Source organism: Oncorhynchus masou, chromosome 5 (assembly GCF_036934945.1).
Source record: "Oncorhynchus masou masou isolate Uvic2021 chromosome 5, UVic_Omas_1.1, whole genome shotgun sequence".
Taxonomy (NCBI): Eukaryota; Metazoa; Chordata; class Actinopteri; order Salmoniformes; family Salmonidae; genus Oncorhynchus; species Oncorhynchus masou.
This window is the reverse complement of record NC_088216.1, coordinates 40304806-40327084: the sequence shown is the minus strand read 5'-3', so window position 1 is coordinate 40327084 and position 22279 is coordinate 40304806. Positions and strand designations below refer to the sequence as shown.

The following is a 22279-nucleotide window of genomic DNA, read 5'->3' as shown; positions in this document are numbered from 1 at the left end:
GTCTATGTCCTGGGAAATGTTCTTGTTACTTACAACCTCATGCTAATCGCATTAGCCAATGTTAGCGCAACTGTCCCGTGGATCCCGAATAAGTTTTAAAGGTGGGGTTGGGAGGGGTTTTGAGGTTGTACTTTAATTACATGCATGCATGCATGCATACATACATACCATACAATACAATACCTAGTCCTATGTTCCTTAGGTCCCAACAGGAAAGTGTAGTCCGCATAGAAGGAGAACAGCCAGAGTTTGGCTTGAAACAGCCAACTTGGTTCCAGGGGAGTGAACTTCCACCTGTGCTATAAAACCTCCAGACAGTGGAGATGCTTTCTCCGGTGAGATACACTATAGTATATACAGTGCATTCAGAAAGTTTTCAGACCTCTTGACTTTTTCCACATTTTGTTACATTATAGCCTTATTCTACATTTTTTATTTTATTTACAATTCCCCTCATCAATCTACACACAATACCCCATAATGACAAAGCAAAAACAGGTTTTTAGACATTTTTGCAGACGTAAGTTTACGTAAGTTTTCAGACACTTTACTCAGTACTTCGTTGAAGCACCTTTGGCAGTGATTACAGCCTCGAGTCTTCTTGGGTTTGACCCTACAAGCTTGGCACACCGGTATATGGGGAGTTTCTCCCATTCTTCATCTGCAGATCCTCTCAAGCTCTGTAACTCACTGCCTGTAGCAGCAAACCATTTTCATTAACTGGTAGGTGTACCTAATAAACTGAACACTGTATATATTACATGCGTTTTACGATAAAGTGCACATCAAAGTTGTATGTATTATTATCCATTAACGTCTCATCTTTCAAAATACATAGTCCTCTTAATTTACAGCATATTTCCCTCAAAAACAATTTAAGAAGTTGGCCAATTAGCAGGAGGGATGAGGGCAACTTCTTGTCCCGCGCGGTGCTCAAGTTCCCGAACGGCTGTCAGTCAAAACATATACAGCGCTGTGAAGCAGAGACAGCGAGCTCTGACGTCATAGCATGTTACTGTGCAGCCACTGCGTTCCAATTTAGGCGCTTATCAGTGTCCAAATCTGCTATTTTCAACCCATATACGGGAACAAGTGTAAAGGGCTACGGGGCAATCAGCAACAATGGGGCTGGAAAAATGGATGGGGCTGGAGAAATGTAACCTCAAATTCATAGACAGCGCTATGGATGCAAGGAGTGGTGAACAATAAGATCAAAAGTATAGTTTAAAAGATGTTTTGGGCTATACATGCTGTAAAGATGTAGTGTCCCCAAGACACATCTTCGTACTATGGGGGACTGAGCCTTCTGCTCCCTTGCCTATGGAATGCTCAAACTGACCACCAATCTGAACTTCAAAACACATTTCTATAGACTCCCTTCCTTATTGTCCTAATATGGACAGTCCTTTTAGCACATAGCCTACAAATGTTTTAAATACAAGTGCATCGGTCCGCAGATCCCGAACCGATCCGAATGTATCATGCATCGGCCAGAAAATCGATTCAAACATTATGAATCACCGGTTCACTAAAAGGTTTTGTTCATATTACCTTCTGAAATTACCTTATTTTGTGACAACTGATACGTACTGTCGAACGGCATGTAACTGTGTTGACAGTCATTGATCTACAAGTCATTTTGCATGCCGAACGACCGCACGCACGATCAGTAACTTCGTCAAACTATGCACTGTGCCCAGTCTTACGCGCTGACCAACCCGAGATAGGCGGCTTGCTTCCAATCTTGCACATCTGCGCGGCACCTTCAGCATTCAAATGCTAAAATGGCTTGCATGATATTAGGCTTTATTATTTGAGTGACAACCTATGTAATTTGCTAGGTTATTATCTATGCGCTGTTGAAAACGGTGTTTTACCAGAATAAAAGTAAGCTACAAGAGACAACTCTCACCTGGCTATACCTGCTGAACGGGGCTTACAATACATTTCATTTTGATCAGGTTCACCATCAGCAACAGCTTTAGTAGTTTCTCTTTAAACAATCAGTGTACACTGAGTATATAAAACATTAATAACACCTTCTCTTTCCATGACAGACTGAGCAGGTGAATCCAGGTGAAAGCTATGATCCCTTACTGATGTCACTTGTTAAATCCATTTAAAAATCAGTGTAGATGAAGGGGAGGAGACAGGTTAAAGAAGGATTTTTAAGCCTTGAGACAAGGATTGTGTATGTGTGCCATTCAGAGGGTGAATGGGCAAGACAAAATATTCAAGTGCCCTTAAAATGGGGTATGGTAGTAGGTGCCAGGCTCATCGGTCTATATCAAGAACTGCAACGCTGCTGGGTAAGAAAAAATAAGGTTTTTGCATCACATCGATTCTTTCTCTAATCAAACCGAATCGTTTTAAAACTAAAACTTATCGTTTCTGTATCGGAGCCCATGTATCTAGATGTGTATCGAATCTTCTTGAAAGGAGAAGATGCACATCACTACTAGTAGGGCCCTATAAAATCCATCACGTTTCCCAATTGCCGTTTTCCACTCTCTCTCTCAAAAAAAAAAGTGTTTTATAGAGAATTGTAACTAGTTGTTTTTCAAAACAATGCTTGAGCACACTTTTGAGGTCTGGGAGAAATAAAATTAAAATACTATCATTCTTGGGTGTAGTAACCTTTTAATTCCAGTGTGCACCAACAAGAGTGTTTTTTTAGCAGTGTTTTGCATACATGTGAGGGTAGAGTTGGATTGAGATGTAACTTTCAAAATACAGAATACGGGGTTGATTTCTGTATTTTGAGAAAACCTTTCCTTCTACCAGAAGACTTTTCATTAGCATCATCGCCAATGACCACACAGTGGTAGATCCGCACATACACAGACAAGGAATTCTCATTGTCTCTTCAGATATGCCGGAAATACGAATCATTGATGCATTCTGTTCATGTCTTATGATAAACTGTGTTACTAAGTTCAATCCCCTGCTAAGTTCAATGGGTAAAAATAAAAATGTGAAATCCGTTTTAATATCTGGGTTCAGTGATTCCGTCCACGTTCTCCATATTGTAGAATTTATAGGGCAATATACTAGCTTAAAAGGACAACTTCTAAATGTTATGCAATGAAATCAGCTAAATAAATCCACATTTGCACTTTAGTAACCACATTGTGGGCCTGTTATTACAATACATAAATAATGATGGATTATTACGAATATCAAACTTGTTGAATGTCTGCCAATGAAAGCGTCCTGTGTTCCATGGATAAGTTATATTCTTCAAGAATCAATGGCTTTAAATCATTAAAAGAAAAACAAAATTGGATATACCAACCACAGATTGCCCCTTTGAGAGAGAGCAAAAGACAATGAATCTTTCCCTAAGAAACATAACTGTATATTCCCATTACTCCTGTCAGGTGGCACTCACCATGACAGGGTGGCCTCGGCAGCATCCTTCACCCTCATGGAGGCCGGATTGTGCTCCTTGTCCCCTTTGTACCGCACTTCCTGGTCACTGGTCTTAGACTTGCTGCCTGATATTCCCAGCTCCACGATCTCCAGCACCTCTATCAAACAGTCCTGCAACAAAACATTATGTAATTGCATGGCACAAAAGTCAGGAGGTGAGTTTACTCTTTAGAGAGCTCAGCTCATAAGGCAGAGAATAATGACGATAAAATAGTAAATCATGACATTATGTCAATGGAGTATATATGACCATTTGAATGATGAATGATTCAAAGGGAAGATTTGACCCACACCTCAAAGGTCGATATTTGCATCCATAGTATTTAGTAGCAGCAGCGTAGTCCAAGGGGTGAATCTCAACTTCCCTTTAAGTCTAATTTCCACCGTCATACATTGTAATCAATGAGAGACTAAGTGAAAAATCGACATAAATGGAAGTTAAGATTCACCACCACATGCTTAGATGGACAGAACAGTAAGACTAGCAGGCAGTTCTGTAGGTAGAAAGCAGGTGGTGTTGTTGTTCCCTTACCTTTTCATTGAGCATGTCGGGGTGCTCTGTCAGCCACACACACAGGCACTGGAAGGCCGCCACGATCATAGAGTGCAGGTCTCGGGAGTGGAGGGGGGCCGGCCGGCTGCACTGATACACGATATAACTGCACACCGAGCTGACTGCACGTTTACGGTCCGCAGACTCCACACTCGCCCTCACCTGAGGAAGAGGGAGATACAGCAGGGATCAGTGAACTACGACTGGTTCTTTTTCACTTTTTTGCCTACTCCTTCATATTCATTGCAGCACTTGTGTTCATTTTCGTAGCCTTTCCATATGTCCCACCACCCTATAGGAAATGGAAATTCCTTCGGTTTCTACCGAGTTAGATAAATCAGCTTCTAGTTTTTTTGCATCTTATTTGTGGAACAATCTTCAAAATGTTCTTAAATTTGACATTTTGGTGCCTCGAGGGCAATTCAGAAAGCAGATTGAGGACCTTACTACTGAATGTCTTAATTTTTTGACTGCTTTTCTTTCTACTTGAAATTTGAAATTATATTGATGTGTGTATTTCCTGTAACTTATGTAATTCTGTAAAAGAGACCTTGGTTCAAATGTTGCAAACCCCAAAGGAAATATGCATGTCCACCTACCTGAAACACTCATTCTTGATCCCGTGGCAAGACGTTTTAAAATGTTGCGTGCCTTAGTGAACAAGACCCCGGGGGGGCTCTTACCTTGGCTAGGCCGGCCAGCAGCTCCAGGGCGGCCAGGGAGATGCTCATGTCGGGCCTCCACTGGGAGTTGAGCCTCTGGGTGACCAGGTGGATGCTGCGGATCAGTAGGCCGGCGGCTGTATCTGTGTGGAGAGCTAGGGACATGACACCCCCAGATGACGACACCATACCACGTCACGCCACAAGCAGAGGAAGGAGATCTGGGGTTAGTAACTACCGGACCAGGCAGAACACGTCTAATAAGCATTAGATACACAGCAATCGGCATGTCGACAGTACTGTATGAGGACAAACAGGTACACTCAAACCATTGGTAATTGAAGTAATGGCTTTTTTTGTTTGGTATGTGGTTGGATAAACCAGGATTGGGGGTCAAATTCAGTTTAACTCATTGAAATCTAAAAATCCTCATTAGAAATGTTAAATTCCTGAATTCACACCAACACTGGTATAAACCATGTCCAACCGTGCATGTTGCCAATTAAGTGGTAGCCAAAACTTGGACAATTTTATCGACCAAGAACATGCATCTTTACAAAAAATAAATATTAATAATAAAAGAATCAACAAATAGTGTTTGCATGTATGTGTTTCAATTGTCTTTCAGACGCGTCGGTGTTAAAATGAAGATGGACAAACACTTAACATTTCAACAAAGTTTGAAGAAGATTCTGTTTGAAATGAACTTGTCAGAGAACACAAGAAATTGCAGTACAACTGCTGCACACAAGAGAGAGCATGCATTTAGTGGATTGTCAGCATTTTTGCCCATTATCTACTTATTTTATAATATATTTGCAGCCAGTCAGTGGGAATAATATGGGATGAATCTCAATTGTATATGTGCTTGATTCCTCGTGTCCTCACCACCTACTCAAAATGCATTGGAGGAGAAGATCCTAGGGACGGAACCTCAGATCTTCTGCTCCAATGTGCTTTGAGAAGGAGACAAGCAAGGATTATGTGAGGAATCAAAGAAATACTTAAACATTCAACTCCAGGTCTTGGTTCATAGACCAACTCCCATAAAACGACATGCATATGCTGAATACCATAACGCATGCAGTTAAAGACTACGTTAATGAACAAGTTGCACACACTGTATAGGGAGGAAATATAGCAAGTGACAATACACGCAACTGTCTCCATTCTGATAACAGTAGTATAGTATCATTCAAATGACACGGCATCACTGCAAACATGAGAATAATAATACATTTTTGGTTCATCATGGAATCACCTTTAGTCAACGTCATATATGTCCACTATACAATTAAAGCATGGCTGACCGGAATGAAAAAGGTGAAAACACAGTGTCAACATTCAAAACTACAAAAACATTTCTGATTTTACATTGCGCACGTCTAGCTTGTTACACTAGTCAAGAAAGGCCTCATCTTCAGAGCTACTAACAAGGAAGGGCCGACGGTTGGTTGATTTTTGGCACACCGAGGTCCAAATATAATTTGTTTCCTTTTAAGATTCTTCAGATGCGCATGATTGAACTTCCCTGGCACAATTTTGCCAATTAACCCAGTTCAGGATTTTGGAAAAAGGGTTCATGAGTGTGTTTTCGAAGGGGCTCACCGTAGTCTCTGAGGAGGGCCTGGGCGGGCCTCTCGCTGTCGGGGGTGGTGGCCTCAGAGCTGCCCCCGCTGGCGTTGCTGATGCCACTGTTGTTCCTGCTGTGGCTTTTAGCCAGCGCATGGCTGCCATCCACACTGCCCTATTGGGGTGGCATTAGGATGTTTAGGGGGTCATAGTCTGCTCAGATGATTAAAAGGGATATTTTCATAAAAAAGCATTTTGTTCATAAGTTCACTATTAGTATGGTCCCCTAAACCTTTTTGGTGATAAACAGTGGACTAATGAACAACATAAACTGAAAATAATGTTTGCGTAAAATATCTTTTAAATACTGATTTATTGATGACCTCTTGCCAGGTTGCCCCCATAAGAGGTTTCTAACCTCAAGGGTCTTCCATTGTTCAATAAAGGTCACATCTCTTTTTTTAACGATCTCTCTTAGCTACACGTGTAGTTAAGTTTACTGTATTTACACATTTCTTTCTAGTTGAGTGAGCGCTTCTTCAGCGTGGAGTACAAAATTATTAGTTCTTACCACCTCCGCTTGGGCACCGATGGACTCCAGGAGAGCAGAGTCTTGGACAATGTTGAGCATGGCACCTGTACAGAAAAAAGGACTTTAGTTATTCCATTGTAGTTATGGAATAGTTATTACAATTCATTGATTCTGTATTACTTAAAAGAGAAAGATGCCAAATTACAGAATAATACATTTCTGTATAACACAGTTTTCAGTGTAAACAATCAAAGTTTAAAAAAAAAATGCTGCAGATAAAATTGAGATCAACTTAACCCAGGATCATCTGCGTATTGGTGGGGTCCGTCTCAGTCTGTAGCGCTCCTATTAGGATGTTGACCAATCGCAGCTTGAATGAGAGGAAGGTGACGGCCTTGTCGTGCAGCGAGTTGTCATCATTGCTAAACTTGCCCTCCAAGAGCACCTGGAACATACAAATAATACACAAGGGTTACTTTGCATTTAGGCGACCTCAGAACTTCAGGGCATTGCAAATGATCAACTAAAAACAGAGTCAGAACAAAACACTAACGTTGTGATAAGTCCAAGTCCATCTACACGCCTCAATTGAAATTGAATGTTAAATATAAAAGCTATATCATTTCCTCATTTTATGCTAATATTTTCCATGTATTTAGGGTTGATATGAAGCATATTAAAGGTCTCTACACAACCGATAGTGTGATTCTAATTTCAATTTTGAAGTGTGATGTCCCTTTAAACTCTCTTATAATTAATAGGTTTACCTCTGACTTGACCTTGCCAAAGTGGTGTGGCAGAGGCAGCATGGACAACAGGATGTTAATGGAGGCTCTCCTCAGGTCAGTGGGGTTCACGTATGCCTTAAACTTTGACAGCTCTCTGGGGGGGGGGGGGAGAGCAAGTTAACTTAACTCAAATGTCAAACATTCAAAAGATACAGCAGTCAGATACCATGTTTAACCAACACCAAGCGTACACTGATAAAACTCCTCAAACAAATGCTTACATTTACATTTGAGCTCATTTTAAGCATATACCATTTTTTAATGTTAATTTCTGGGCATTTCCCTTGCGTGACACTAAGAGACAAACATACAAAAGCGGCATACTTCACCCTAAGGGCTAAACAAGTTCATTCTGGTTAAAACCACATTCCTTTTGCATGTAGATGTCCTTAACACAGAAATGGAAAGACCATTTGACTTGAACTGTCTTTCAAACATCATAAGACTAATTAGACAAGGTACATTTCTGTGTGCTTGCGTCAGCTGTACAAGCAGTAGTGATGTCACGATACCAGAATTGTGCTTCAATACTGATACCAGGTTAAGTATCATGATACTCGATAACAAAAATACACCACGGCAAAAAATAAATGCTTATTAGCCAAAGGTTGGCATGCTGTCTCTCTATATGTTGCTATTAATTGGCTACATTTGGTCATTATGGTGTGTATTAAACATCTGTGTAATATTCAGCATTACTATATACTTTAGAATTGTATTAATTACATAAATTTTTGTGTCAGATTACAAAGAATATTGTTGCCCTTTAATAAGATTTTTTTTTTTTTATGTCAACTTTATAGTTATCATTTCCAGCACCACCTTAACATCAACATATGTGACAATAGAACATTTATGTTTTGTAGTAAAGATTGTGGATAAGTGATTCCAATGACATCTACCAATTAGTAGGCAATGCCTACTCAAAATTGGTTAAAATCACATGCACACCAATGATGTCAATGGAAAGATTTTGCTCTGTCAAAATAGGGCTCCAGAATTATCTGAATATTTTGTTCAATAGAGATGAATTTGCTTATATCTTTATCGGCACCGATATCATAGGCTAATTTATTTGGGGCCAATTCACCACATGAGTAAGTGGAAACTCAAAACACATTAACTGTATCGCTAACGCTAAACATAATACCCACTGCTGGTAGCTATGTATTAATCTAACAGAAAATGAAAGGTCTTAAAAGATTTCAGTTGTAGCCTACTACCCAATGAGTCCTATGGACTTGCAAAGGCTGTTGCGTATTTCGAAGCCATATCAAATATCTTGGTTGTAAAATAGTTGCTATAGAGCTAAATACAGTGACAACAGTAGTTGCTTCCAAAGTTGTATTTTTTTCCTCCAAAAGGATTTTGAACTGTCATAGCCTACAAATGCATTTTCTCTCAGAGTGCGGGGGAGGGGAAGAGAGTGGCACTCATCACAGCAGCAGTGAAACAGCCGCAGGGCAGAGACTTTCATTACAGGAATCACAAGGATAACGCACATTACTGTTTGACCAAATCATGGTTTTAGCCTCCTAAAATAATATGTTTGAAGTGAGGTGACCATGTAGAATGTGCAGCTCGCGCCGATGCGACCAATTAAAAAAAAATTTAACTCGCAAGGCCAAGTTAAAGGGTCGCAAAATACAACTTGATGGTCACTGTCTGGAGCCCAGCCTCCTGATGACCTGGATGGAATCATGTGATCCTTCCTTAACCCATACGGGTTTCAGCCCATTCTAAAAATGTATTTTGGGAACTAGAGTCCTCTGTCCATCTCTATGGTCTGGCTATAGTAGCCAAGACGAATGCTAGGCGTCTTTCTGGAGCCTATTCCTAAGTTGCTAATATATTAATAATTGAAAGTGTTGCTAGTCTGGACAGATCCTGTGTGCTGTGTTGAATGCATCAACTCATGTACTGCTTATTAAATTGTGACTCGCGTGGTGGTGTTTGAATGAATGGCCAATCATATTGCTCAATTATAGCTTTTTCCAAGTGTAATCTAAACAATGCAGTGCTGACCAGGAAGCGACACTAGCAGTTTTCTATGGCAGATTGTGACAGAGCACATACATGTCTAACTAGAACACCAAATGTGCTGAAACATTACTGGCCTGGTCGACAAATTACTAGACAGACTTTATCCTGTCATTCAGTGTATGGCGTTTGACATTTAATAGAAGAACCGAAAGTAACAAATCTTGTACTGAACCGTTTGTTGTAATATCATTTCTTACAAACAGTACAAGTGGTGTCAGCGCAGGAGAGAAGTATGGGGAATAAGTGTTCTTTCAGCAAGCACACCAAATATAGACGGTGCATTCCTCACCGGTCAGGGAGGACGTTCTCCAGGGCTGAGATGAAGTAGGGGACCACCACATTGATGCCCTTAATATCGGAGCAGAAGAGGGCTGAGGAGTTGAGGATGATGCTGGCCAGCACCGGTCGGCAGATGTAGTCAGAGATCTGGAGGCCCTGGATCAGAACCATGTAGAACCTGGGGGAGGAAAGATACTGGAGGAGTCAGTCTGAAGCTAGAACACGTGCATGGAAAAGCTGTGGAAAAGGGGAACACAGATTTAGAAACGCCATAGTAGTCTGGTTAGCCATTTGCAAGTAGTCTGGGTAGCCATTTGATTAGATGTTCAGTAGTCTTATGGCTTGGGTGGTAGAAGCTGTTTAGAAGCCTCTTGAACGACTTGGCTCGCCGGTACCACCTCCCGTGCAGGAGCAGAGAGAACGGTTTATGACTAAGGTGGCTGGAGTCTGACAGTTTTAGGGCCTTCCTCTGACACTGCCTGATATAGAGGTCCTGGAAGGCAGGAAGCTTGGCCCCAGTGATGTACTGAGCTGTACGCACAACCCTTTGTAGTGCCTTGCAGTCAGAGGCTGAACAGTTGCCATACCAGGCAGTGATACAATCAATCAGGATGCTCTCGATGGTGCAGCTGTAGAACCTTTTGAGGATCTGAGGACCCATAACAAATCTTTTCAGTCTCCTGGAGGAGAAATAGGTTTTGTTGTGCCCTCTTCACGACTGTCTTGGTGTGCTTGGACCATGTTAGTTTGTTGGTGATGTGGACACCAAGGAACTTGAAGCTCTCAACCTGCTCCACTACAGCCCTGCCGATGAGAATGGGTCATGCTCGGTCCTCATTTTCCTGTAGTCCACAATCCTCCTTAGTCTTGATTAAGTTGAGGGAGCGGTTGTTGTCCTGTCACCACACGGCCAGGTCTCTGACCTCCTCCCTATATGCGGTCTCGTCGTTGGTGATCAGGCCTACCACTGTTGTGTCATCGGAAAACTTAATGATGGTGTTGGAGTCATGCCTGGCCTTGCAGTCATGAGTGAACAGGGAGTACAGGAGGGGACTGAGCACGCACCCCTTAGTGGCCCTCATGCTAAGGATCAGCTTGGCGGATGTGTAGTTACCTACCCTTACCACCTGGGGGCGGCCTGTCAGGAAGTCCAGGCTCCAGTTGCAGAGGGAGGTGTTTAGTCCCAGGGTCCTTAGCTTTGTCATGAGCTTTGAGGGCACTATGGTGTTGAATGCTGAGCTGTAGTTAATGAATAGCATTCTCACATAGGTGTTCCTATTGTCCAGGTGTGAATGGGCAGCGTGGAGTGCAATAAAGATTTCATAATCTGTGGATCTGTTGGGGCAGAATGCAAATTGGAGTGGGTCTAGCTTTTCTGGGATAATGATAATGGCAAGAGACGTGAGTGCCACGCGTCGGTAGTCATTTAGGGTCGGATACCTTCGCGGTCTGCTTGAAACATGTTAGTATTGCAGACTCAGACAGGGAGAGTCTGTACTGTCTTCACTGAAAATGTCAGTGAAGACATTTGCCAGTTGGTCAGTGCATGCTCGGAGTACACGTCCTGGTAATCTGTTTGGCCCTGCGGCCTTGTGAATGTTAACCTGTTTAAAGGTCTTACTCACATCGGCTGCGGAGAGCGTGATCACACGGTCGTCCATAAGAGCTGATGCTCTCATGCATGTTCCAGTGTTACTTGCCTCGAAGCGAACATAGAAGTAATTTAGCTCGTCTGGTAGGCTTGTGTCAATGGGAAGCTCTCGGCTGTGCTTCCCTTTGTGGTCTAATAGTTTGCAAGCCCTGCCACATACTACAACGGCTCCGACGCTCATCCGATCTTAGTCTTGATGTTTTCCCTGTTTGATGGTTCGCTGGAGGGCATAGCAGGATATCTTAAAGCTACTTGAAAGCGGCAGCTCTACCCTTTAGCTCAGTGGTGTACTCCTCAATGCCATCGGAAGAAACTCAGAACATATTCCAGTCTGTGCTAGCAAAACAGTCCTGTAGCTTAGCATCTGCTTCTTCTGACCACTTTTTTATTGATCAAGTCACTAGTGCTTCCTGATATAATTTTTACTTGTAAGCAGGAAACAGGAGGATATAATTATGGTCAGATTTGCCAAATGGCGGGCGAGGGACAGCTTTGTACACATCTCTGTGTTTGGAGTAAAGGTGGTCTCGAGTTTTGTCCCCCTCTCGTTGCACATTTAACTTGCTGATAGAAATGAGGTAAAACAGACTTAAATTTCCCTGCATTAAAATCCCCGGCCACTAGGAGCGCCGCCTCTCCATGAGTGTTTTCCTGTTTACTTATGGCTCATTGAGTGCTGTCTTAGTGCCAGCATCGGTCTGTGGTGGTGTGTTGACAGCTACGAAAAATACAGATAAACTCTGTAGATTGAGTATCTCATGATAAGCTGTAGACCACACTACCTCAGGCACGCAAAATCTTGAGACTTCCTTAGATATCGTGCACCAGCTGAGGTATACAAATATACATAGTCTGCCAACCCCTTGTCTTACCAGAGGCTGCTAATATTGTCATCGTTCAGCCACGACTCAGTGAAACATAAGATATTACAATTTTTAATGTCCCGTTGGTAGGATATACGTGCTTTCAACATTTTAGCATGTTAAATATGTTACTACACTGAACTAAAATATAAACGCAACATGCAACAATTTCACAGATTTTACTGAGTTACAGTTCATTGTAAGGAAATTGAAATTAATTAATTAATTTAAGGATTTCACATGACTGGGAATACAATATGCGTATGTTGGATGAATGGCACGACAATGGGCCTCAGGGTTTTGTCACAGTACCTCCGTGCATTCAAGTGGGGCTCCCGAGTGGCGCAGCGGTCTAAGATAAGACACTGCATCTCAGCGCTAGAGGCATCACTACAGACACCCTGGTTCGAATCAAGGCTGTATCACAACCGGCCAATATTGGGAGTTTCATAGGGCGGCGCACAATTGACCCAGCGTAGTCCGGGATTGGTCGGTGTAGACAGTCATTGTAAATAAGAATTTGTTCTTAACTGACTTGCTTAGTTAAATAAATGGTTAAACAAAATAAAAATTGTTTTCGATAAAATACAATTGTGTTTGTTGTCAGTAGCTTATGCCTGCCCATACCATAAACCTTCTACTGGACACTTTGTTCACAATGTTGATGTCAGCAAACCGCTTGCCCATACGACACCATACACAGTCTGCCATCTGCCCGGTACAGTTGAAACCGGGATTCATCCGTGAAGAGCACACTTCTCCAGTGTGCCAGTGGCCATCGAAGGTGAGCATTTGCCCACTAAAGTCGGTTACAACGCCAAACTGCAGTCAGGTCAAGACCCTGGTGAGGACGATATGCACGCAGATGAGCTTCCCTGAGACGGTTTCTGAGAGTTTGTGCAGAAATTCCTCAGTTATGCAAACCCAGTTTCATCAGCTGTCCGGGTGGCTGGTCTCAGACCATCCCGCAGGTGAAGAAGCTGGATGTGGAGATCCTGGGCTGGCGTGGTTAGTTGTGAGGCCAGTTGGCCATACTGCCAAAACAACATAGGAGGCAGCTTATGGTAGCGAAATTAACAAAATTATCTGGCAACAGCTCTGGTGGATATTCCTGCAGTCAACATATCAATTGAACGCTCCCTCAACTTGAGACATCTGTGGCATTGTGTTGTGTGACAAATCTGCACATTTTAGAGTGGCCTTTTATTGTCCCCAGCACAAGGTGTACCTGAGTAATGATCATGCTATTTAATCAGTTTATGAATATGCCACACCTGTCAGGTGGCTGGATTATCTTGCAAAGGAGAAATACTAACAGGGAAGTAAACAAATTTGTTCACAAAATGTTAGAGAAATAGGCTTTTTGTGAGTATGGAACATTTCTGGGATCTTTTATTTCAGCTCATGAAACACAGTACCAACACGTTCCATGTTGCTTTTATATTTTTGTTCAGTATACTTACAAAAATAAAACACGTAATCTGTGGAGATTTGGGCACTCATTTAAAAATAATATTTATATAAATACTACTATATTGCCTTTCTGCTTTGACTGTATCACGGTAAAACATGTAGGTACCTGGACAGATAAACGGGCAGTATCTCCTCGCCAGTCTTCTTGCTGCAGAAGATCCTACAGAGGGTTCCACAGGCCTCGGCCCGGCCCGACTCGTAGTTGTCGGGGAACTCGTTGGCGTCGAACATGGGATTGGACACCATGGTATCTGTGGACATCTGGGAGCCCTTCCTCCTCAGCTCCACACCTGTCTGAGTGGCCAGGGCTGGCGAGAGAGAGAGAGAGCGAGAGTGAGTTCATAGGAAGAGGGGGGAGTAGAAATAAGGGAGAGAGAGAGAGAGGACACGAATGGAGGGGGTGAAGGAGGGTGGGGGTAGAAAAGAGAGAGGACAGAGAGAGCCCCAGTCAAAAATAGTGCACTTAATAAGGAACAGGGTGCCATTTGGAATGCACCCCACACGATTTGAAAGGGAGCCTTTACAATACTTCTGCCTGGGCATTTTGCTCTGCCGACAACAACCGATTTGGATTACGTAAAGTTTCATTCTGTTTTCTGAGCCAAAAAGAGATGTAAAACACACAGCAGCCTCTTTGTGAGCTCTGTGTAGCAGCCCACAAAGCGCTGATACAGGTGAATATATTTTCTCATCAATGGCAAAATTCAGTTTGCAATGTCTACTTATTCGCTCCTTGGAAGTTCACACGAGGCACGATATATAGCACAAATATATGGAACAGATATCCACCACATACATGTGTAACATACAGTACACACAAATTCAAGGTCATCAACTGAGGAGCAAAGAAAGCTATGGCAGAAAAACGGAACGTTTGTTGGTTTCTTTGGAAAATAAATATTAGTGTGCGAGATCCTTTGGGGAGGAGATTACATGGGTATGATCCAGGTGTAGCAGGTCAGTTTGATTCCAGGCAGAATGGGGGGTGGTTTGGGACTGGCAAGTTCAGGGTCGTATTCATTAGAGCATAGAAAATGTTTTGCTTCGGAATACGAAAACAAGTGTTTCTTATCAGACCGGTTCTGGTATTCTCTCTCCTTGTTTCCATCTGTTTTCTTCCTGCCTAATGAATACATCCCCTGGCAACCTAATAACGACTCAGTAGCGATGACAATGGGCACAAACAAAAAATGGCAATCAAATACAGGAAAACTGCAAGTAAAAAAAAAAGGTACAGGAAGCTTGTATTCCTACTTACAAGAAAGAAGAATTTGGACAAATGTAGCTGCAAAATAGAAATGTAAAAAAATGGGAAACAAATCAAAGAACAGCAGTGATATGATGAAGTCTTATTCGTGGTTCAATTTCTCAAATGGTTCTTTGTTTTGTTTTCAGGACTTTCATAGTGATATTTCTAAGTGCTCTAAACATCAGTGTGAACAAAGATAGATAGTCGAAACAACCATCATGACAAATAACCAACATGCAGAAACCGAAACTTTAAACTAAACCAGAAGATAATGAAATATAACGTAAAATGCAACAGCCTAGATTAGGGGTCGGCAACTTTTATGACTGGAAAAACCAAGTGTTCAGGGAGCCGCACAACACATTCAAGCCTTTTTCATGTGCAAAGGAGGCAATCGCACCACAGACACCAGTCAGATCAAATTACCACTAAATCTGACATTCAGGGTCAGAGAGCAGAGCACAGCGGCTGTCTGGTGAAGTTGGAGAGAATCGAATCTTGTGAACATACAATAACATAGCGATATGACTTTTTTAATTTAAAAACCTACTAACAAAAGGAATTAATTGAAATACCCACATCAAGCCCAGCAAGAAATGTAATAATCAAACACAGATACACAAGTATTATAATGAAAAAATTATGTTTGATGGTAATCAATATACAGTACCAGTCAAATTTGGACACAAATCAAAATCAAATTTTAAATTTGTCACATCACATGTGTTTAACAGATGTTATTGCGGGTGTAGTGAAATTCAAGGTTTTTTATTTATTTTCTACATTGTTGAATAATAGTGAAGACATTAAAACTATGAAATTACTCATACAGTGCCTTGCAAAAGTATTCACCCCCCTTGGCATTTTTCCTATTTTGCTGCCTTACAACCTGGAAATAAAATGTATTTTTATTTGGATTTCATGTAATGGACATACAAAATATCCCAAATTGGTGAAGTGAAATGAAAAAAATAACTTGTTTCAAAAAACTGCAGACCATTTTCAGCACCTATGGTCTCGACAGTGACAAAACTGTTTTGGAGAAAGTGATCTCTCGTGGAGCTGCCTATTTTGATTACAATGATTTGTTAATCATATTTTTTCTTTACATGGGCTATAATAAAACATTACATTAAAAAATGTTGTTCTTTTTACCCCTTTTTTGTGATATCCAATTGGTAGTTACAGTCTTGTCCCATTGCTGCAACTCCCATACGGTCTCAGGAGAGGCGAAAGTTGAGAGCCATGCACCTCCCCCGAAACACGACCCAGCCAAACTGCTTTTTGACACACTGCTCGCTTAACCCGGAAGCCAGCCGCATCAAAGTGTCAGAGGAAACACTGTACAGCTGGTGACCGAAGTCAACGTGCATGCACCCGGCCACCACAAGGAGTAGCTAGAGCGGGATGTAACATCCCAGCCGGCCAAACCCTCCCTTAACCTGGACGACGTTGGGCTGACTGTGTGCCGTCTCACGGGTCTCCCGGTTTCGGGCCGGTTGCGACATAGTCCGGGATCGAACCCGGATCTGTAGTGATGCTTCTAGCAATGTGATGCAGTGCCTCAGACCGCTGCGCCACTCAGGAGGCCCTATAATAACAAATAAACATGGTTTTCTAAGATGGGTCCGCCTTTTTTCTTTGCTCCCCTCTGAGTGCCAGCTGTGAGCCTATAAAGCAAATGATTGTGTCGGCTAGATTACAAATATTCTATTAATTCACATCTAAACAACAACTGGTATTTCTAACAGTATTATGAAAAGAATTCTTACAAATGAAATGAATTAATAAATAGCAGAATTTACTGGTTCGGTGGGATTTCTGGCACAAGTTTGTTTTCAGGCCTTTGAATTGACACCCATATGTCCTTGCCCTTCCTGTATGTTGGCGAGACTGGACACTGTGTATTGCTGCCTTTTGCAGCTTGGCGTGAGAATATATCTAATAGCCTCACACCAGTAGGTGCAGGTGCCTGGCTGCATTCCCGAACGAAATGAAGTAATTTTTTTATTAACCTTATTTTTGGGGGAGGTTACTAACTTTCCAGATTTGAAAAATGTCATAAAAATAATAATAATCAACACACAATACCTGATAATGACAAAGGGAAAATGTTTTTCAGAAATGTTTGCAAATTTATAAAAACAGAAAAACCTTATCTACATAAGTATTCATACTCTTTCCTATGAGGCTCGAAATTGAACTCTGGTTCAACCTGTTTCCATTGATCATCCTTGAGATGTTTCTACAATTTGATTGGAGTCCACCTGTGGTAAATTCAATTGATTGGACATGATTTGGAAAGTCACACATCTGTCTATATAAGGTCCCACAGTTGACAGTGCATGTCAGAGCAAAAACCAAGCCATGAGGTCAAAGGAATTGTCCAAAGAGCTCCGAGACAGGATTGTGTCGAGGCACAGGTCTGGGGAAGGGAACCAAAAAATTTCTGCAGCATTGAATGTCCCCAACAACACAGTGGCCTTCATCGTTCTTAAATGGAAGAAGGTTGGAACCACCAAGACTCTTTCTAGAGCTGACCGCCCTGCCAAACTGAGCAATCGGGGGAGAAGGGCCCTGGTCAGGGAGGTGACCAAGAACCCGATGGTCACTCTGACAGAGCTCCAGAGTTCCTCTGTGGAGATGGGAGAACCTTCTAGAACAGGGGTGGGCAACTCCAGTCCTCAAGAGCCTGATTGGTGTTACACTTTCTCCATCCCTAGCAAACACAGCTGATTAATCAAATGATTCTAAACTGAAGAGCATAATTAGGTGATTATTGGAGATAGGTGTATTAGCTCTGGCTGGGGAAAAACTGTGACACCAAATCAGACCCCCCTGTTCTAGAAGGACAACCATCTCTGCAGCACTTCACCAATCAGGCCTTTATGGTGGCCTGGCGGAAGCCACTATGGTAGAGCGGCCAGACGGAACACTGACCATGAAACAAGATTTTCTGGTCTGATGAAACCAATATTGAACTCTCTGGCCTGAATGCCAAGCGTCACGTCTGGAGGAAACCAGGCACTGTTCATCACTTGGCCAATACCATCCCTACGGTGAAGCATGGTGGTGGCAGCATCATGCTGTGGGGATGATTGTCAGCGGCAGGGACTGGAAAATCAAGGGAAAGATGATCGGAGCAAAGTACAGAGAGATCCTTGATGAAAACTGGCTTCAGAGTGCTCAGGACCCCAGACTGGGGACGAAGGTTCACCTTCCAACAGGACAACGACCCAAAGCACACAGCCAAGACAACGCAGGAGTGGCTTCAGGACAAGTCTCTGAATGTCCTTGAGTGCCACAGCCAGTGCCCGGACTTGAACATCTCTAGAGAGAACTGAAAATAGCTGTGTAGCAACACTCCCCATCCAACCTGACAGAGCTTGAGAGGATCGGCATAGGAGAAACTCCCCAAATACAGGTGTGTCAAGCTTACAGAGTCATACCCAAGAAGACTTGAGGTTGTAATCACTGTCAAAGGTGCTTCAACAAAGTACTGAGGAAAGGGTCTGAATAGTTATGTAAATATAATTTAAAATCAGTTCATTTTTTTTTTAATAAATTTGCAACAAAAAATGCAACCTATATTTTCTTATTATTATGGGGTATGGTGTAGAGATTGATGAGGGGGAAAAAACTATTGAATCAATTTTAGAATACGGCTGTAACGTAACAAAATGTGCAAAAATTGAAGGGGTCTAAATACTTTCTAAATGCACTCTAATCTATAAATAACCAGGGAGCCGCAAGAGAAGGGTTGAAGAGCTGCATGTGGCTTAAGAGACGTGGGTTGCCGACCCCTGGCCTAGATCAACTGAAAAACCACAGTCCATCAAAATGGAGGATAGAACTTAACAATGATACTGGCAACCATCCTACACATTTCTCACCATTGAAGATGTATACTAATATTAGCATAATCTGCAATGGGTGGTGGAAAGGTCTCACAACTGCAGATCACGTGCAACTACGCCAGCCCAGGCCCTACACATCAGGCATCTTCACCTGCGGGATTGTCTGAGGGGGGGGGGTATTCTAAAATTACAGCCTAATTCTAAAAATGATTAAATTGCCCCCTCCCCCTCAAACTACACACAATACCCCATAATGACAAAGCAAAAACAGGTTTTTAGAATTAAAAAAAAATGTACTCAAAATAAAAAAACTGAAATATTTGATTTACGTAAAGTATTTAGACCCTTTACTAAGTACTTGGTTGAAGCACCTATGGGAGTTTTAACAGCCTTGAGTTTTCTGGGGTACAACGCTACAAGCTTGGCACATCTGTATTTGGGGAGTTTCTCCCATTCTTCTCTGCAGATCCTCTCAAGCTCTGTAAGGTTGGATGGGGAGCGTTGCTGCACAGCCTCTTATAGAAGAAGTGAGAGCCAGAAATCTTGCTTGTTTGTAGGTGACCAAATACTTGTTTTCCACCATAATTTGCAAATAAATTCATAAAAAATCCTACAATGTGATTTTCTGGATTTTTTTTCTCATTTTGTCAGTCATAGTTGAAGTGTACCTATGATGAAAATTACAGGCCTCTTTCATCTTTTTAAGTGGGAGAACTTGCACAATTGATGGCTGACTAAATACTTTTTTGCCCCACTGTATGTAAACAAGGTATGTGTTTTTTAAATTTTTAATACATTTGCAAAAATGTCTAAAAAACTGTTTTTGCTTTGTCATAATGGGGTATCGTGTGCAGATTGTTGAGGATTGTTAGTTTTTAATCCATTTTAGAATAAGGATGTAACGTAACAAAATGTGGAAAAAGTCAAGGGGTCTGAGTACTTTCCGAAGGCACAGGGTAGCCTAGTGGTTAGAGCGTTGGACTAGTTAACGGAAGGTTGCAAGTTCAAATCCCCGAGCTGACAAGGTACAAATCTGTCGTTCTGCCCCTGAACAGGCAGTTAACCCACTGTTCCGTCATTGAAAATAAGGCCGTCATTGAAAATAAGAATTTGTTCGATGCTGAACACATTTGTCAAAGCTAAAGAAGAGGCTACAATAAAGGAGAGGAAGACTATTTAGACTAGTCAAACCCGTTTTTGACCAATTGTTGACCCTTAACCTGACCCTTGCCTTACCAGTCATGCTGTTGTCCCGGCTCAGGCCTGCGTGGAGCTTGCAGTGCACCAGCGCGGCGTCAAAAAGCCACTGGCCAAAAAGGTTGAGGACACTGTTGACCTTGGGCCTGGTGGGGGCAGGCAGCGGCCGGGGCTCCGAGCTGGTCTGGTTGGGGCTGGATAGGGGGGAGGTGGAGGACGGCTGGTGGGACACTTTGGGTTGGTGTGTTATGCTTGCCTGGGTGGGTAGGGGAGTGGTAGATAACCAGGAATTTATTAAATTAACTATCAAACTGACAAAGTAAAAATAGGAATATTCAGTCACATTAACATTTGCAAAAAATTTTAAACATCGGAAAAAACATTATTTGCAAAGGTATGAAGTCTTTTTCCCATTTTACTTCAGTTCTCCATTTTAAATCTGATACAAATGGGCCAAATTAGGAAAGACAAATAAACAGCACCTCAAAAGAAGTACAACAAACTCTGGGGTAGGAACCTACCGTTGAGGTTTTACTGGCCGTCTTTGTGACCCCTGTGGGTTTGTGGCGACGGCTGTGAGGGGGCGTGGTGTTGGTGGTGGGTGGCGGCATGCTCAGTCTGTTGACAGGGGTGGGCGGGGCACTGTCCGACCGGGGACGGGAGACACCTGAGGGAGAGAGAGAAGGAACGAGGCAGAGGACATTCAAGTGTTTGAAGTGAAAATAGCAACAACCAATCACGGCCGGTTTCCCGACGTCAACGTCGGCAGCGTGTAATTTTTGTGTTTCTCCTTTCCTCCACAGACAGAAAAAAACACATGGATGAAGGTCTTCTTTGTTGCAAGATACTCACCACAGATAAATGAACGTTAAAAATAAAAATCTACAGAGAAAAAGATTCACATTTACACTTCATTGCCGACCAATTTTGATTGACAACAGTTCACTTATTCAGAAGCTTGGCATAGCCTATCAAACATATGCAGTTGAAGTCGGAAGTTTACATACACTTAGGTTGGAGTCATTAAAACAATTTTTTCAACCACTCCACAAATTTCTTGTTAACGAACTATAGTTTTGGCAAGTCGGTTAGGACATCTACTTTGTGCATGACACAAGTCATTTTTCCAACAATTGTTTACAGACAGACTATTTCACTTATAATTCACTGTGTCACGATTCCAGTTGGTCAGAAGTTTCCATACGCTAAGTTGACTGTGCCTTTAAACAGCTTGGAAAATTCCAGAAAATGATATCACGGCGTTAGAGGCTTCTGATAGGCTAATTGACATCATTTGAGTCAATTGGAGGTATACCCGTGGATGCATTTCAAGGCCTACCTTCAACCTCAGTGCCTCTTTGCTTGACATCATGGGAAAATCAAAAGAAATCAGCCTCAGAAATGTAGACCTCCACAAGTCTGGTTCATCCTTGGGAGCAATTTCCAAACGCCTGAAGGTGCCACGTTCATCTGTATAAACAATAGTACGCAAGTATAAACACCATGGGACCACGCAGCCTTCATACCGCTAAGGAAGGAGGCGAGTTCTGTCTACTAGAGATGAACGTACTTTTGGTGAGAAAAGTGCAATGTAAAACGAGAAAAGTAAAATGAGTCCTATATTGACATAACCTGAAATGACGCTTAGCAAGGAAGAAGGCATTGCTCCAAAACCACCATAAAAAAGCCACACTACGGTTTTCAACTGCACATGGGGACAAAGATTGTACTTTTTGGAGAAATGTCCTCTAGTCTGATGAAACAAAGATAGAACTGTTTGGCCATAATGACCATCGTTATATTTGGAGGAAAAATGGGGATTCTTGCAAGCCGAAGAACACCATCCCAACCGTGAAGCACAGAGGTGGCAGTATCATGTTGTGGGGTGCTTTGCAGCAGGTGGGACTGGTGCACTTCACAATATAGATGGCTTCATGAGGCAGGAAAATGTGGATATAATTGAAAGCAACATCTCAAGGCATCAGTCAGGAAGTTAAAGCTTGGTCGCAAATGGGTCTTCCAAATAGACAATGACCCCAAGCATACTTCCAAAGTTGTGGCAGAATGGCTTAAGGACAACAAAGTTAAGGTATTGGAGTGGCCATCACAAAGTCCTGAGCTCAATCCC

General features: G+C 42.2%; 1 protein-coding gene across 8 annotated transcripts in view; it reads right to left on the bottom strand.

Moving 5' to 3' along the window:
- LOC135539574 (ral GTPase-activating protein subunit beta-like) overlaps positions 1-22279 on the bottom strand; it is an 82440-nt gene that overhangs the window by 33019 nt on the left and 27142 nt on the right. For 5 of the 8 annotated variants that reach the window (XR_010455645.1, XM_064965528.1, XM_064965529.1 and 2 more), the window contains exons 8-18: positions 20673-20818; positions 20191-20407; positions 13955-14156; positions 9872-10039; positions 7519-7633; positions 7049-7196; positions 6791-6855; positions 6256-6394; positions 4669-4802; positions 3965-4147; positions 3392-3543 (exon numbers count right to left, since the gene is read on the bottom strand). Coding sequence is in view for 7 of the 8 variants with exons in the window: in XM_064965528.1 (XP_064821600.1) it covers positions 3392-3543; positions 3965-4147; positions 4669-4802; positions 6256-6394; positions 6791-6855; positions 7049-7196; positions 7519-7633; positions 9872-10039; positions 13955-14156; positions 20191-20407; positions 20673-20818 (1669 nt within the window). In the remaining variant the exon portion in view is untranslated. The remainder of the gene's footprint in view (positions 1-3391; positions 3544-3964; positions 4148-4668; positions 4803-6255; positions 6395-6790; positions 6856-7048; positions 7197-7518; positions 7634-9871; positions 10040-13954; positions 14157-20190; positions 20408-20672; positions 20819-22279) is intronic. The other 3 variants (XM_064965531.1, XM_064965534.1, XM_064965530.1) reach the window with 2 other exon arrangements.